Source organism: Numida meleagris, chromosome 11 (assembly GCF_002078875.1).
Source record: "Numida meleagris isolate 19003 breed g44 Domestic line chromosome 11, NumMel1.0, whole genome shotgun sequence".
Lineage (NCBI taxonomy): Eukaryota > Metazoa > Chordata > Aves > Galliformes > Numididae > Numida > Numida meleagris.
The window spans coordinates 3,158,957-3,173,749 of NC_034419.1; the positions used below are offsets into that span (position 1 = coordinate 3,158,957).

At 36.9% G+C, this 14,793-nt stretch overlaps 1 protein-coding gene across 3 annotated transcripts in view; it reads right to left on the minus strand.

Moving 5' to 3' along the window:
• The window catches only part of CENPP (centromere protein P), a 124,581-nt gene that overhangs the window by 108,275 nt on the left and 1,513 nt on the right, over positions 1 to 14,793 (minus strand). The window contains exons 2-7 of one of the 3 annotated variants that reach the window (XM_021409500.1): positions 14,129 to 14,283; positions 13,224 to 13,381; positions 12,776 to 12,864; positions 8,775 to 8,863; positions 1,623 to 1,719; positions 7 to 1,494 (exon numbers count right to left, since the gene is read on the minus strand). In XM_021409500.1, coding sequence (XP_021265175.1) covers positions 1,246 to 1,494; positions 1,623 to 1,719; positions 8,775 to 8,863; positions 12,776 to 12,864; positions 13,224 to 13,381; positions 14,129 to 14,265 — 819 coding nt within the window. In that variant the 5' untranslated portion in view covers positions 14,266 to 14,283 and the 3' untranslated portion in view covers positions 7 to 1,245. Of the gene's footprint in view, positions 1 to 6; positions 1,495 to 1,622; positions 1,720 to 8,774; positions 8,864 to 12,775; positions 12,865 to 13,223; positions 13,382 to 14,128; positions 14,284 to 14,793 lie in introns of those variants that run through there. The other 2 variants (XM_021409498.1, XM_021409499.1) reach the window with 2 other exon arrangements.

Below are 14,793 nucleotides of genomic sequence, written 5' to 3' on the forward strand. Positions count from 1 at the left end.
CTAAGTTACAGATTCATTATTTAATATTGTCTGAGTGTGAATAGTTACAACTAGTCACTTGTTTGATCCAAATGTTAAAAGCTACCTCCAGCCACTTTCACAGGAGCCAACACAGGATATAAAGTTACAATACACATATTCTCCTTAGTAGGCAAGCTTTGAATACATTTTAAATTGTTAGATTTGATCTGTTGTCCATTTCTTAATTTTCTGATCTCAGAAAGTCTTCTATTTCTAAATAAAAGAATTAAGAACGCTTGCAGAAATAAAAGGCCTTGAAAATCTCTTCACAGGCCTATCATCAGATTGGATAAATGTTCTCCCATGCCAATCTTTTTCTCAACAGCATCTTTGCCAACAGAAGTCACTTCAGAAATGGTACTCTAGTACTGACATAAACCTGTAGCATACAATGACTTCAATGAATGTACCTTCACTGAGATGCATTCTGCATGAAATATCTGTCATGGTTTTGATCAGTATTATCATGTGGAACACCAATGAAAAATCATTAAGCCATGACAATATCACTATTGTTTACATTCAGCCTGATCAACTAACTTTTAAAATTGTTTCCTTAAGGTACACATGATGATTTCAAAGTCATCTCCTGTCTAATGTCTTTTCATTTTTTTAAATGAGAAGTATTTTCAACAGCTTACTAAACCACTTTGCCTGAAACAACAGTGGCTACTATCATGAGGCTGATCTAAGAATTGGTCAAGTGGGGAAAAACATTTTTTTTTTAAACACTATCAGGATGAACCAACCAGATGAACAAAAAATACTAGCCTAGCACAGAACTCAGAAGAGCCTAAGGAATCCAAGCAGTTCACAATTCATAATACAGTTGAAAAGCCATGATTATGCTGAGTTTAATTACACTAAAGGCTTGAGCTAAATAAAATTGAGCTAAAGCACTAAAAAAGAGTTAAACAGCTGAACATCCTCCCATAACATCAACCATTCATCATATAAGATGTTCTGTGTTTGCAAGACTACAGTATTTTATTTTTTTTTTTAACTTTGTGGGAGAGTTTCTTATCTTAAAACCAGTACAAAGACAAAGTAAACATGCCAAATAATGGTAACTTAAAACAAAATTTAAACCATATTTTCCAGTTGAGAGGGAGGAACAGTTTATCTCCCGTTCAAGTAAAACATTTCAGAACTGGAAGTGCTGTAGCCCAAACACATGCTGTCACACTTTCAAAAGAGACAGTTCCAGTCCTTTAGAACTAACACTTAAATGCCAAAGACCACAAGTGTTATTTTAATTTTTCCTTTTGCTGTTTTTTTTTCCCTGTTGCTGCTGTTCTTCAAAATGAAATTTAATAGCAATAAACAACATCTTGCTCTCCAGAGAAAAGGCGCTGATATTCTTGTTTTCCTCCATGTATAAGGATCCCAACAACAGCACGGTAAAAACAACGTGAATACCAAGCCAGGGCACTGCCCCTTGAACACAAACATCTGAGCTAATATTCTCTTCTCCTAAACACACAAAATTAAGATTTCTAGACCATACTGAAGAGCACAAATTTCACCTTCATTGCTCTTTTTTAATCAACCACTTAAGAATCAAATGGAGTATTTGTATTGAAAAGGTTGATAGACAGTACCTTGAAATGTAGGAATGTGCATCTACGATGTTCACACCACTCAGCATAAGATAAAAGGCTTCTGAAAAACAGCAAAAGATTTCCATGTTCTTCAGCGCTGCAAAAGAAAAATATATTGTTTATCTCAAACAATACAAGTAAGAAGCATCAATTCTAGAGCCTTATTCTATAGCCTTGCACTTTTACATTTAAGAAGCTGTACTTATTAGAAGGAAAAGAAGAAAAAAGAAAGATGAGACAAGTGTTTTAAGCTTCTGAGAAAGGTAAGCAGCAACAAAATTAGGCCTATATGTGAAGTGTGATAAATTGGCAAAGCAGATCTCCTGTCAAGACCTTCGGCTTGCACATTAATAGTCTTCTTCCTGAAGAAATTCCCAAGTGCTACATAGCGGAACAGAAACCTGCAAAACTGGTAAAATGAACCAAACTACATTTCTAGGCACTGAATAATCCTGTGATTTTTGTCCTACTCAACCAAGTCTTTGAGTGAAATTTATTATCTGCCTCTGCCTACGTGACATTCAATCTTTTCAAGATTAACCTTGAAACTACAGCAAGCAAGAAAGTCTTCTCATTCGACTATGCCTGGCAGACTTGATCTAAAAAATAACTTTTAAAATACAGTTACATCTTCATTCATCTTTCATTGAGGAAAATGGTGGTGTTCTCAGCAATCAGTAGAGTAGGGCTGGAGCAGGAAAAAGCGATGCAAATGAATCTGCAACTGAGAAATGGGCTGTGGAGATATTAGTGCCAGGCCCATTCTATGCAGAAACTAATAATCCAGGATGGAGCTGAATTGATCCTTGCAGGTCTCCCCTCAGTACTTCCACAGCTGTAGACTCTCACATGATTTAGCAGTTCATCTATATATGAACACAATACAGCTTCATTCATTTGAACAATCCTACACTCGCACTAAATAATTCTCTTAGAACATAGTGCTCTACAAAAACACTTTCCCTCAGCTTGAAATATAGCCAGAATGGTCTCTGTTGTGCTTACAGTTTATGTCATAAGACTAAAATGTAAATGCTATTTTGGTAAGGAAATATTTCAACAGCAATATGCTACAGCAGATATAATTAGTTTTCACCTGTAAAGCCACTGAAAAGATAGGGGTCAGCAGTAGTCACTTCCAGACAAGTCTGAGGAATTTTCCAAGCAAGAGACAAAACGTAAGACAATTAAGGAGAAGTTCCTATCATTTTGGCTTTGCTATTTTCAGAGTAACTGAACAACGTCAACTGCAAATACTCAAGTACAACGATTCCACACTCAATATGAGATTTTTCCATTTCTGCTGACCACAGTTAACAAACAGAAGCAGCTTTTCCACTTCAATGACTGGCACTAAAGTTACTTTTGTTATACACTTACTGCTATGCCCTCCAGCAAAACTATGTTAGTTTGGCAACTAAGATTTATACAAGCGAAACATTTTTAGTAAGACACCGTTACATTCCCTCTGAAATGGTCCATGAAGACAGGCAAAGGAAATCAGTAACATGCAAAAATTAGCCTTGAAACAATCAGAACTAATTCCATTAAGAGATCTGAACACTTAAGGTAGGTGCCATCAGAGAATTAGAGAGATCATGTAGCCACAAACATAAACAGACCTTATTCACCCTCTTTATTGTTTGCAACACAATGAAGGCAACCATTAGATCTGAGAAGCTATATATATATATATGCTTTAATCAGAAGAAGAAATATAACAATTCAGCCAGTGCACAGAGAACAATACCGAAGACAGACTACAGAAAACAGATGGGGAGCTGGTCTGGGAAGAGAAAGAGGAAGGAGATGTTTGGCCTAGTTTACCTCTGTTACTGTCACACCTCCTGTCACTATCAGACCATCTAAAAAGTCACACTCCTTCCTGTTCACAAGCTCCCTTCAAGTACTGGAAGGCTGCAGTGAGGTCTCCCTGGAGCCTTCTCTTCTCCAGGCTGAACAAGTCCAGCTCCCTTAGCCTGTCTTTGCAAGACAGATGCTCCAGCCTTCTGAGCATCTTTGTGGTCTCCTCCGGGCTCGCTCCAACAGCTCCATGTCTCTCTTGTGCCCCAAGACTGGAAGCAGTACTCCAGATGGAGCCTCATAAGGGCAGAGCAGAGGGGGACACTTCCCTCCCTTGCCCTGCTGCCACTTCTCTCTTGATGCAGCCCAGGACACTGTCGGCCTTCTGGGCTGCAAGTGCACACTACTGGTTCACATGGAACTTTTTGCCCCCTAGGACTCTCAAGTTCTTCTCCACAGGGCTGCTCTCAAGGAGTCCCTCTCCCAGTTCAGGTCAGGGACTGCCCCAACCCACATGCAACACCTTGCCCTTGTTGAATCTCATAAGGATCGTGTGGGCCTGCTTCCCAAGCTCATTCAGGTCCTTCTGGATGGCATCTCTTCCTTCTGCTGTATCAGTTGCACCACTCAGCTCAGTGTCATCTGCAAACTTGCTGAGGGTACACTTGACCCCATGGCCTAGGTTGTTGATAAGGATATTGAAGAGCACCAGTCTCAGGGCTGAACCCTGGAGGATACTACTCATCACCAGCCTCCACCTGGACACAGAGCCATTCACAGCAACTCTCTAGCCACAGCCACCCAGGCAATTCTTATCCACCAAATAATTCACACTTCAAATCCCTCTCTCTCTCTCTCTAATACAGAGAAAAGGATGTAATGTAGGACCATACTGAAGGCCTTGCAGAAGTCCAGACTTCTAATACTTTGAAGACTTCTAGTATCTTTCTTGCCTGAGATAAGCTTTTCTTTTTTGTATTTTCAGAACAGGTGAGAGCAGAACTTGAAGCCCTTAGCAGAATGGCTGCAAGTGTATTACTGACTCATCGCAGCAGTTCAAGGAAGAACTTTGCCTCAGATCCAGCTTTACTTAATGTATAGGAGCAGCAACAAATTACACAAACTGGAAAAAAAGATAAATGTGACATTCATTCAGATTCTGAAAATGTAAAAGAAAAGCCAAACAAGCTTTATCCTAGCCTGGAAAGAACAACGTCATTAAAGGAAATTATCCAAGTAGTCACAACTGCCAGCAAAACGAGGCCAAGACAAAAAAAAACCCATGCTGGCAGCACAGGCTGAATTGAATCCCTGGAAGAAGGTAGACACATACTAACTTACAATAGCTAACTACCTCTGTGTCCTGGACAGGATTTTTTTTATTTTATTTTTAACTACAACTCATAAATATTTATATGAAGTCTGTACACAGCATAATAATATAAGAAAATTCTAGACTTTAACAACTGCCCGAATCTCACTATCTGGTGAATGTGATTCTGCACATACAGCAGCATGCCTTTTAAGCCTACATACACGGAAGGAAGGGATACAAACATTTGTAACAATTTACATACTTTAAGTCTGCTTTTAAAAATAGTCATTTTGATGAGTATCCACTTTCATGCAGTTTAAAAGCATGTCACAAACCTTATGACATTGTTACAACATGACGTTATTTGTTTTTTCGAGCAACACAGTAGATGAAGGTTTTCAAGTCTAGATCACCAAGTAGAGAAATACAGATTTTTATAGGAAGTTCAGAGAACCAATTGCATCAAACATTTTAGGAGGCATACACAATGGTTAAGGTAACAAAAGGAAATTACAGTGCTGAAAGAAGGTAAGGACTTCTGATTCTTGGTTCCTGAGTTTGAAACTCATTGGGTAACAGGGACCTGTTTTCTGTTGAATGACTTTTTACCAGTACTATTATTCTCCAATTTAGGAATGAAAAACATAATACAGTATGCCATCCTTGTACTGTTCAAGTTTATCCCTGAATGACATTGGTGAATTGCAGCTAAAAATCACACAAAGAAAATAATTAGACACTGAAGTTCTTTGGCTCAAACAGAAAGCCAAAAGGCTACATATGAGCAGTATTTCATTTACCTGTCTGACAGCATTTAAACTACTCACAAACAAATGAACAATATCGGGTCTAGAATAGGTAAACTCCTAATTAGCCTAAATTAGCTTAATTCCTAATGCTGAAGTCAATTCCCACAAATCCTAACATACTGAGAACACTTTCAGAATAATGCAAGGACTGCTCTGAAAGTAATGCCTCCTATTTTATTATGTTGGCAGAATAGCAGCACAGGTTAACCCCTCCCTCCAATATTCCATGACGTTTTGATGCTATACAAGAGATGGCTGCAGAGGCACAGTCTGAGAAAACGGCATCATCTGACCTGGAAGTGCATATGGAGCAAAGGCGTGTCACTGAATTCCTCCATGCAGAAAAAATTCCACCCACTGACATTCGTCAATGCTTGCTGAACATTTATGGAGACCAAACAGTGGATGTGAGCCCAGTGAGGTGGTGAGTGGTGCATTTCAGCAGTGGTGACAGTACATCACCTCTGCTGGCACAGATTTTGACAACCATGGCATGCAGGCCCTTGTTCAGCAGTGGTGAAGAAAATAGAGAGCTAATGGTGGAGGTTGCATTGAAAACTTGTGTTCTGTAGCTGAGAATTTGCTCTACCAAATAGTCTTATTGGGCTCTTTGTATCTGTTGTAGATTCTATGGAAATAAATAGGAGTGACCTATGTATAACGAGGTACAAAGATGTTAAAGTTTAAGCCTCTTTTTGGAAAGAACTAAGCAACACAAACTGTCACAAAAAAAAAAGTTAGCTAAGCGCAGAAAACATCAACCTCCAAAGCCAACATCACGTAAGAGAGAAGCTATCCAAAAACAGCAAATAGCATTTTCAGGCTGAGCGTTAACTATGCACCAGGTTAAAATCACATGCCCTTCATCCTCGCACCATTTCCTTTTACAATATAACATCAACAAAATACAGAAGTATCTAAGAAGCACTAAAGTTGTAACACTATTAAGGGTTCAGTATACAAGACTTATTGCACTAGGACTAAAAAAAACCAAGGAATTACTCCTACAGCTGTAGGAATAATTTATGCTTCATCTCCCTTCCAAGATAGGAAGTCCATGCAGTGTTTGACATAATGCAGACCTTCCACAAATCCTTCACTATGACTGTTAAATTCCATTAATTACTAAAACATATCAACAGTTTACCAACTGTCTACAAACTCCACTTAAGTAGTCTATGCAATTGTTCATTTCCCATTACTTGTTGGGTTAGTTAAGTAATAAAAAGAAGAAACGGGCAAAAGGATTTTAATGGATATTGTAGACCTCAGTACTAAAATAAAGTTTAACATAGGCTATAACTTGTACAAGGGGATTTGAGCAAAAATCAAAAATAAAAGAGTGTTGTGATTTTATCTGTATAGACATTTTACTGTGTCAGCGTGTTTAAGGAAGAGTACACCTTTTAAAATATTCCAACAGTACCTGGTTGAAAATAAATTTGAATTTTCATTCTTTTAAAAACATGTTGCTCAACTGCTTTATTATTCTTGTTTTCTTCCAAAGCAGTATGGGCTTGGGAATTAGAACTGACTGCCAAGTTTTTAACTCCAGTGCTGTTAAAGATCCTTTTCTGTCATGCATTATGAAAAATGTAACCAAAAAAATTAGAATGATGAAGAGCAATAAATTCAGGCCACCAGAGAAAATGCATTTGGCAAGGCTGGGCCATGGAAGTGAAAGAAAAAAAGAAAAGAAGTGGTGGGGAGACTGAAAAGAACAATATCAGATTCAAGAAATGGAGGAAGAGGAAGGGAAGATGTAGGAATCAAGATTCTAAGAGCAACTGGGACAGAGAAGAACAAAAGAACTAGCTGGGAAAAAAAGTCTGAAACTAGAATGAAAAGAAGGGATTGCGAATGAAAGTAAGAAACTAGAAGGGGGATGAGAAAACAAGCTTTAAAGAGACATCACATAATCAGATTAAGTCAGTATAATGATGCACCGCTGTCTAAAGAAACATTGCCAATATGGACTCTACTTTGGCCACATATTTTCTGCCTTAAATGAGTAATAAATGTAACGTATAAAAGCAGTAAGTTACATTTATACATTATCATTATTTACTCTTTCAACCAGTTGAGTACATTGGCATCATTTACCTTGCAGCATAATGAATTTATACACTGGCATGAGAACAACAGGTGATACATGCAAATAGAAGCTAAAGAGAAAGCAGAACTGTTTGCTTTACTGGCAGCAATGCCTTAACTCATTTTACTCATGAAAACTTATGTTTACTATGAATACTTCCGTAACGTGGAATAGGACAAGGATAGTGAAGAAAGAGAGGCAAAACAGCAGTGCTAAAGAAAGGATGAAATAAAGGCTGACACTATTTCAATACATTAGTTTCTGGTATAACCATCAAAACCCAAGACAATTCTGCTGTCAAAAAATACACATGACAAAACAGAGCAATTTCCTTCTCTAAATCCTGCCCCTTGAGAGAAATCAACTACTATTCTTCCTCCTACAACTAGTTATAGTAGATTTACATGGAAATTCAAAACTTCTTAACAAAAAATCCAGCCACGTCTACCAACTAATTAACCCTGAGGTAACTTTGCAGACCTTTCTTATCTCCCAACCACTTGCATTCACTCTCCCTTCTCAAGTCTAAAAAAGAAAGCATTGAAGAACAGGATTAAGTTAGCTACACAGTAATAATTAATAATTTAATTATAACATGGAGACAGTGGGATTGAGCATGTCCCCTACAAGTTTGCAGCTAACACTTCAGAGAGAAAGAATGCCATTCAGAAAAACCTTGACAAGCTTGAAAGGTGGGTCCATGCAAATCTCATGAAGTTCAACAAGGCCAAGAGCAAGGTCCTGCATCTGTGTCAGGGCAACCTCAAACATCACCCTACGTACCAAAAGCTGATAACTTCATGATTATGTAAATGAAACTACAGTATCTGAGTTTATCATGTTATATATTTCTCTAAACCAAACAGTTCCAAACATCTAAAGCATATTATAACCCCAAACATGCTTCTGTTTGACCTGAATTCATATAAGCCCTTTCAGGCCTTATAAACGTTGTTCATTTCATCTTGTTTCCACAAGGATGTGGACTCGTGATAGGAAGCATTAAGGTTGGGCTGACAGTACATTACCAACCAAAGAAACTGCCAGCAGCTTTCATCAGAACTCCTTATTGCTTTGGTATCAGGTATTCTATACAATAACTTTTCTTAAACAAAATAACTCCACATTACCTGGTCACAAACTTGCTTAATTCTGAATATTGTCCAGATTCTATTACAATGCTGAGATCAGTAACAGCAGCAGACACATTCTCCTTGCTCTAGATTGGAGAAACAACAATGCAATATTTTAGAAGTTCCTCTAGAAAGAAATATAAAAACATATATAAAATATACCAAAATACAATATACCCCAAAAACAGTAGTTTTAAGCTATGTCTTACTTGCATGAAAATTCTCTCGCATTTCATTAATATCAGCATTATCCAGGCAACAAAGATTTTGGAGTAATATCTAAGCTGCTCAGCACAGAGAATAGACATGTATAAAAGAAGACTTGTTCACAAGAAGTTCATTTACTTCCTTCCGTGTCACTCATATTGAAGATTCTTCTCATTTTTCAACACAACTCCTCCAACATATTAACCAGAAAACTCAAGTATAATATCTCTTTTGGAAAACATCCTAATGCTAAAATCCAAAAATTCAGAAGTCCTTTTCCTGCTTGCATTCCTTCCATTTTACAACCTATTGTTTTGCCTCAAGTTCTTGTCCCTTTTTAAAATAAGATCTGTTACTCGGGGATACATAACAATAAAATGTTTCCAAATTAAAATACCTAACAACCTAAGAAAACATTGAGAAAGGAAGATCACTCAGTAGAAATGAAGTCAAGGAAGAATGTAAATCTTTTTTCCTATGTATTCCTGAACACACCAGAGGAATACGTTGGATAACAGAGAATGAAAAGGCTTAAAATAATAGCTTGAAGACCACAGCAAATGTTTCACTTCATCCTGGAGACTATGTACTTTTCCTTATTCCCTACAGTCACTACAAGGAAATGGCGACAGAGGAAACTAATGGGAAAAGCTGGACTTGAATGCAAACGTACCACAGCAATCCTTAGTACTGGATGGACAGAAGTACTGCCAATGCTGCCACCAGCAGAGATAGAAAAAGCAAACCAAGGTGCTACAAATGTAATGGATTGGGTAAGTAACACCAAGAAAAATCATTTAGAGCAAGTTGTTCAACACGTGCATGGAGGAGCTGCTAGCAGTTATAAGCTAATATGCCATCCTCTAAGAAATCTGCTTTTCCAGGAAGTAGGCTAAGAATGTATCCTGAGATGTCATCAAAGTCATCCCTGGGTCACATAAAAGGATTTAAATGAAAACTCTTGAGAAGAAAACAATTTTTTAATGATCGCTTTCTCAACAGTTTTAGGTTAGTTTGGGCAAATTTCCAAGCTAATTGTACGCGTCTGCTACTAACATCTAAAAATAGCAAGGGGGGAAGTAAGTAATAAATGAATACTTTTATTTTAAACCGCTTTCTTCATCCACATTTTGACCTTTGTAAGCATCTGCCTACGCACAAGAGTGAACAAAAAGCTTCTCTGCTTGCACTCCAAGCTGGCAAAACACTAGGCAGCTTTGGAATATAAAAGTTACCTGCTAATCTGATGCTGTATCAAAACTAAAGAATCAGCTGAGACACAGAACACATCAGGCAGCAAGTGACCGATACAACAACAACGCAGATAACTTCAACCACAGAAAGCTAGCCAGAGCAAACTCACATCTGCCTGTTTTTCTTTGTACAGTTGTGTTTTGGAAAACAGCTTTCTACATGAATGATATTATAAAAATATCCTATATAAAAATTCAATTAGAGATAACTGCAAGAAGAATTTGTTACTGTATACCAATTGCTTAATGATGCTATGGAGCTGAATTCTCTAATTTAACTACTAAATTAAACAGATCAAGTTGATAGTTTGAAGAAAATTCTTATCTTGTTGCATAGCAATGCATTTGTTGTCTACTGTCTATTTCTCAAAAAGCTGTTTTATTTCTCAAGATGGGTGAAAATAGTTGCAACAGCATCTTGCCTATGCTGATCTCCATACAGGAGATGTTACACAGAACTTCTGATGTTTTACCTTAAAGAACAGACATAAATACTTCTTTATTTCATATACAAGAAGCTTGAAACAAACATTACAGTTAAGGTTCCAGGCCTTAGCAGTTTCACCTGAAGTCATAACTTTCCTGACAGCTTTGGAGGCAGACTCCTGCACCCACAGAAGATCCATTAACTTCGCTGTACAATCACCTACACAATAAATGAAGTCTGCAGCAACTAAGATAACACGTCTCTACTTTTATATCACAGAAATAGCCCACTAGAACGAGGCAAAATGTCTGAATGTAATTACTAGCAATCTAATGGTGAGCTATGCTTTCTTCATAAAGAAATACGAGAGAGAAATATTTTGATCATATCAGTTACAAACATGTATAATTTCAAAGTACAATCCTTTAACCTGAATGTTAGAGCAACTAAATTCTCTCAAAATCTATTTAAATAGCTCTAACAAAACGGTAATACAAAACTATACATTAGTGAAACAACAGATCGTATTTTCCAACTCTATCCAAGCCTTCTTGATTTTTGTAGGTGTAACATCACAACGTGACAGAAAGTACAGCAACAATAGCGGGGTGGCAAAGTCCTCAGCTGCAGCAAATGAGGATGAGCCCAAACACAGCAGCCACAGATGCAGAAATGAAGGAAAACATCTGCTTATCTTTTGAAGGCCTCAGATAGGCAGAGATCTCCAGCAAGAAATGCCCTTACCTCCACTGCCAACCCTTAAATGAGGTCTGGGAAGGGGTGGAGCATGCACCTGATCTCCCCTGGGTTGGCCCTGCCTTCCCACCAGGTGCTCAATCACTGGTTCAGGCCGTGACTCAGCATTTCTGCTACAGTAGGTAACACCAGAAATAAAAGCCTAAACATATGTATTATATCATGGCAAAAAAAAAAAAAGTGCTCTGCATTGGTGGCTGTTTGACTAATTTACAATTTTCCAAACACAGTCACAACACAAAGCCATGAAAAAGCACAATACAAACACACATTTCTATGTATCACCTGTCTTCCTCGTGTAATTCTGTCAGCACTGGTTTTACAAATTTTAGGTGTTAAGCAGGCAAGTACTGCCATCCAGTGGTACAATATATTTAAACCTCATGAATACACTCAACTGTCAGAATATTCTTCTGCGCTCTATTAACATAAATTACCAAAGAATGCAAAGAATTCATCATTCTAAAGGACGATGTATGTGAGAAACATAATCAAGTCCCATGACTGATGCAGGTTATTTCCATGCTTAAAGATAAATGCAGTTTTACACGTCAATGCTAAAACAGCATCGTGAGGACTGCAAGTTCTAAGCCATCCATTGCAAAATAACTTCATTCAACTCAACTCTTGAAGTTCTATATCACGCAATCCACTCACGAGTATCTGAATCCTCATTTCCTAAATTCGTAATGGTTTCTCTTAAGCTTATGAAAAGAAGCCACTTTTTTTTTTTAACAATGTAAGCCAGTTTTTAATACTATCAGGTCCAAACGCTCTATTTAAAAGCTACCTTTAAAGTTGAGCTGAAAATCAAGTTTCCCTGAGAAGAAAACTTCCCAGTGTCAAAAAAGTCATTACAAACTGGGGTAGCAGCTCTTTTCCACTGTTCACCGTTCTGAATTCTGCGTTAATAGATTCTGACAAGAGCTTTCTGCAAAAAGTCTGTCATAATTAGTGTAACTTTTGTGCAGTCCCCATGATGTAATGGGGATTCACACTAATAAGTGAGTAGGAGTATAATCAAAGTAAAAAAGAAACTGCTTTTAACGTTCTAGCTTTTCCTCAGTTCCCTCAAAAGATGTGAGGCTTGGCATTTTCCATTCTCCAGTTCAAGATACCAAATTACAAGAGAATGTGGTAAGAATTTCATGACTGGATGTAGAACTTGAACTTATTTTGCTTGGATGTACGTGGAATTCAAAAGCTGGGACCATCTGTCCTGTGGAGAAGCTTAGATCAAGGAAACTCAGCCATAATGATAAAATACCAGTTAAAGTTTTCAGATGAAAAATTAAGTATTAACTTTCATTCCTTTGAAGTTTTGCTTATTTTTTTAAATATACATCAATCATTACCTTCATTTCAAGGAGCTGGAATTCCAAACAAAAAGGCAAGGACCAGCAATTTCCAGATACTTTGTGTTTCTGCACTGTTCTATTTGCAGCTGTTACAAAAAAAAAGTTAATATGCAATTACAACTCTATTCAACTTTCGCCATATTCCTTCCATTAGTCATGTTTAAAGTACCAAACAATTCTGTCCATCATACAAATCACGAAATTAAGTGAAACATGTTAAAAAGAAGAAGAAAAACTGACTTCACAGTAGACTTGTGCATTTCCACCCAATAAAATACAGTACTTGCTCAGAAACTATTTTCTCAATAAAAGGGATTATTTTGAAATACAACAGAATTTTCTTTCCACTAATATTTAAAGTGGAATTACAACATGCATCTGCAGATGTAATCCACTGAAACAATGTGTTCAGTATAGCACCAGTATCAGCCACAAAAATGCTTACTTTTTTCTAATGTTTTCTTAGAATGACTTGTGATCTGAATACCAGTAAACTTCATTAAAAAGGAGAGGTCTCTCTCTAGACTTTCAAGTTCAGCTTTCAGGTCCAACGGAGGTCCATGTCCCTTATGTTCTCCCTGAAATTCTCTTTGGAATAGTTTTCTAGAATTAAAAAAAAAAAAAAGGAAATACGAAAAAATATATAATAAATAAATGAACAAATGACTCGAGAGATAAGAAATTCTTTTGTCAAATCAGTACAGCAATACTGTTAAATTTAAGGCATTTGTAATTTGTTCTGAGTGCTTTCAGCCCAAGATCAGCTGTCAGGAGTCTAATTTCATTTACATCTCTAACCTAAATAAATACTTTGTGTTCACTGCCAGGTAGATAGAGCCTTTAAGTTTTTATATATAAGCATACACTTGGAGGAACATACAATAAAAGTGAGCTGTGATGCCTTTAGCAACCTAAGTGACATAGCTTATCTACAGAATATACTTTTAGTATAGAACATCAATTAAAAAATAAGTAAGCCCTGAAGCTGCACTTCTGTAGCATTCACGCCTATACAAGTCCCCAGCTTTTTTCTTTTTTTTTTTTTTAAATAACATATATGTGCACAAGTTTGCATGGCCGACACATAAATTGATATTACGCTCCGATCGCTGTGATTGCCTTTTTCAGAAAAAAAACAAAAAAAACCACATAGATGGCACTAAAAAGAAATTAACTACTTATTATTTGTAGTCTTTTATCGCAGCCGATCCATGTCCTGAACAAGATCTGCATCACAACAGCACTGTAGAAATAAGTAAAAATCCCAATATCATAACACACAGACAAAAGCTTAACACAAAGAATTTTGATAAATAAACGTCACTAATCTAACATGCGCAGAAGACATACATTGACGTCAATACTTCTTCCTCAGAAAAAAAGGTGGATTCCTGTTGGATATCTTCATATTTTTCAGCCAACAGTTTAATCTCTTCTTCCAGCAACTGAATTTCATCTTCATAAACTTGATAAATGCTGTTGTCCATTTCTCACAGTCCAAGTTACTAGGTAAAACAAATATATCTATTACATATTATCTGTCTCACCTCCCCCCAAAATGGATCAATTTTCGCAATTAATTTTATCCAAATAATTAATTCAAAAATGCAAACGTGACATTAGGCAACTATTTCTCCTGCTATAATATGAAACAATTCAATTCTATCTTACACCTTTTGAAAATTAAAAAACTGATAATTACCATTTTTAAATATCCTGAGTAGCTCTGGAAAATACAATGATTTACAGTGTCATAATGAATTCTACAGAATTAAGCAATGTTGTTTGCTATGGAAGATTAAACTAACATACAGGCTTGATACTCAGCAATTAAATTCTGCAGGAATTCTGTCATCAGCCTGAAAACAGAACAAGACTTCAGGACAAACAGCAGAGCTCTACTCTTGATACTACAGTACTTCGTCATCAATGTAATTCCTACTGAAGTCCTAAAGAAGCTCCATTAGAAGGGCACTGATCTACAAGTAGATATACCTTGGGAGAAACAGCAGCTA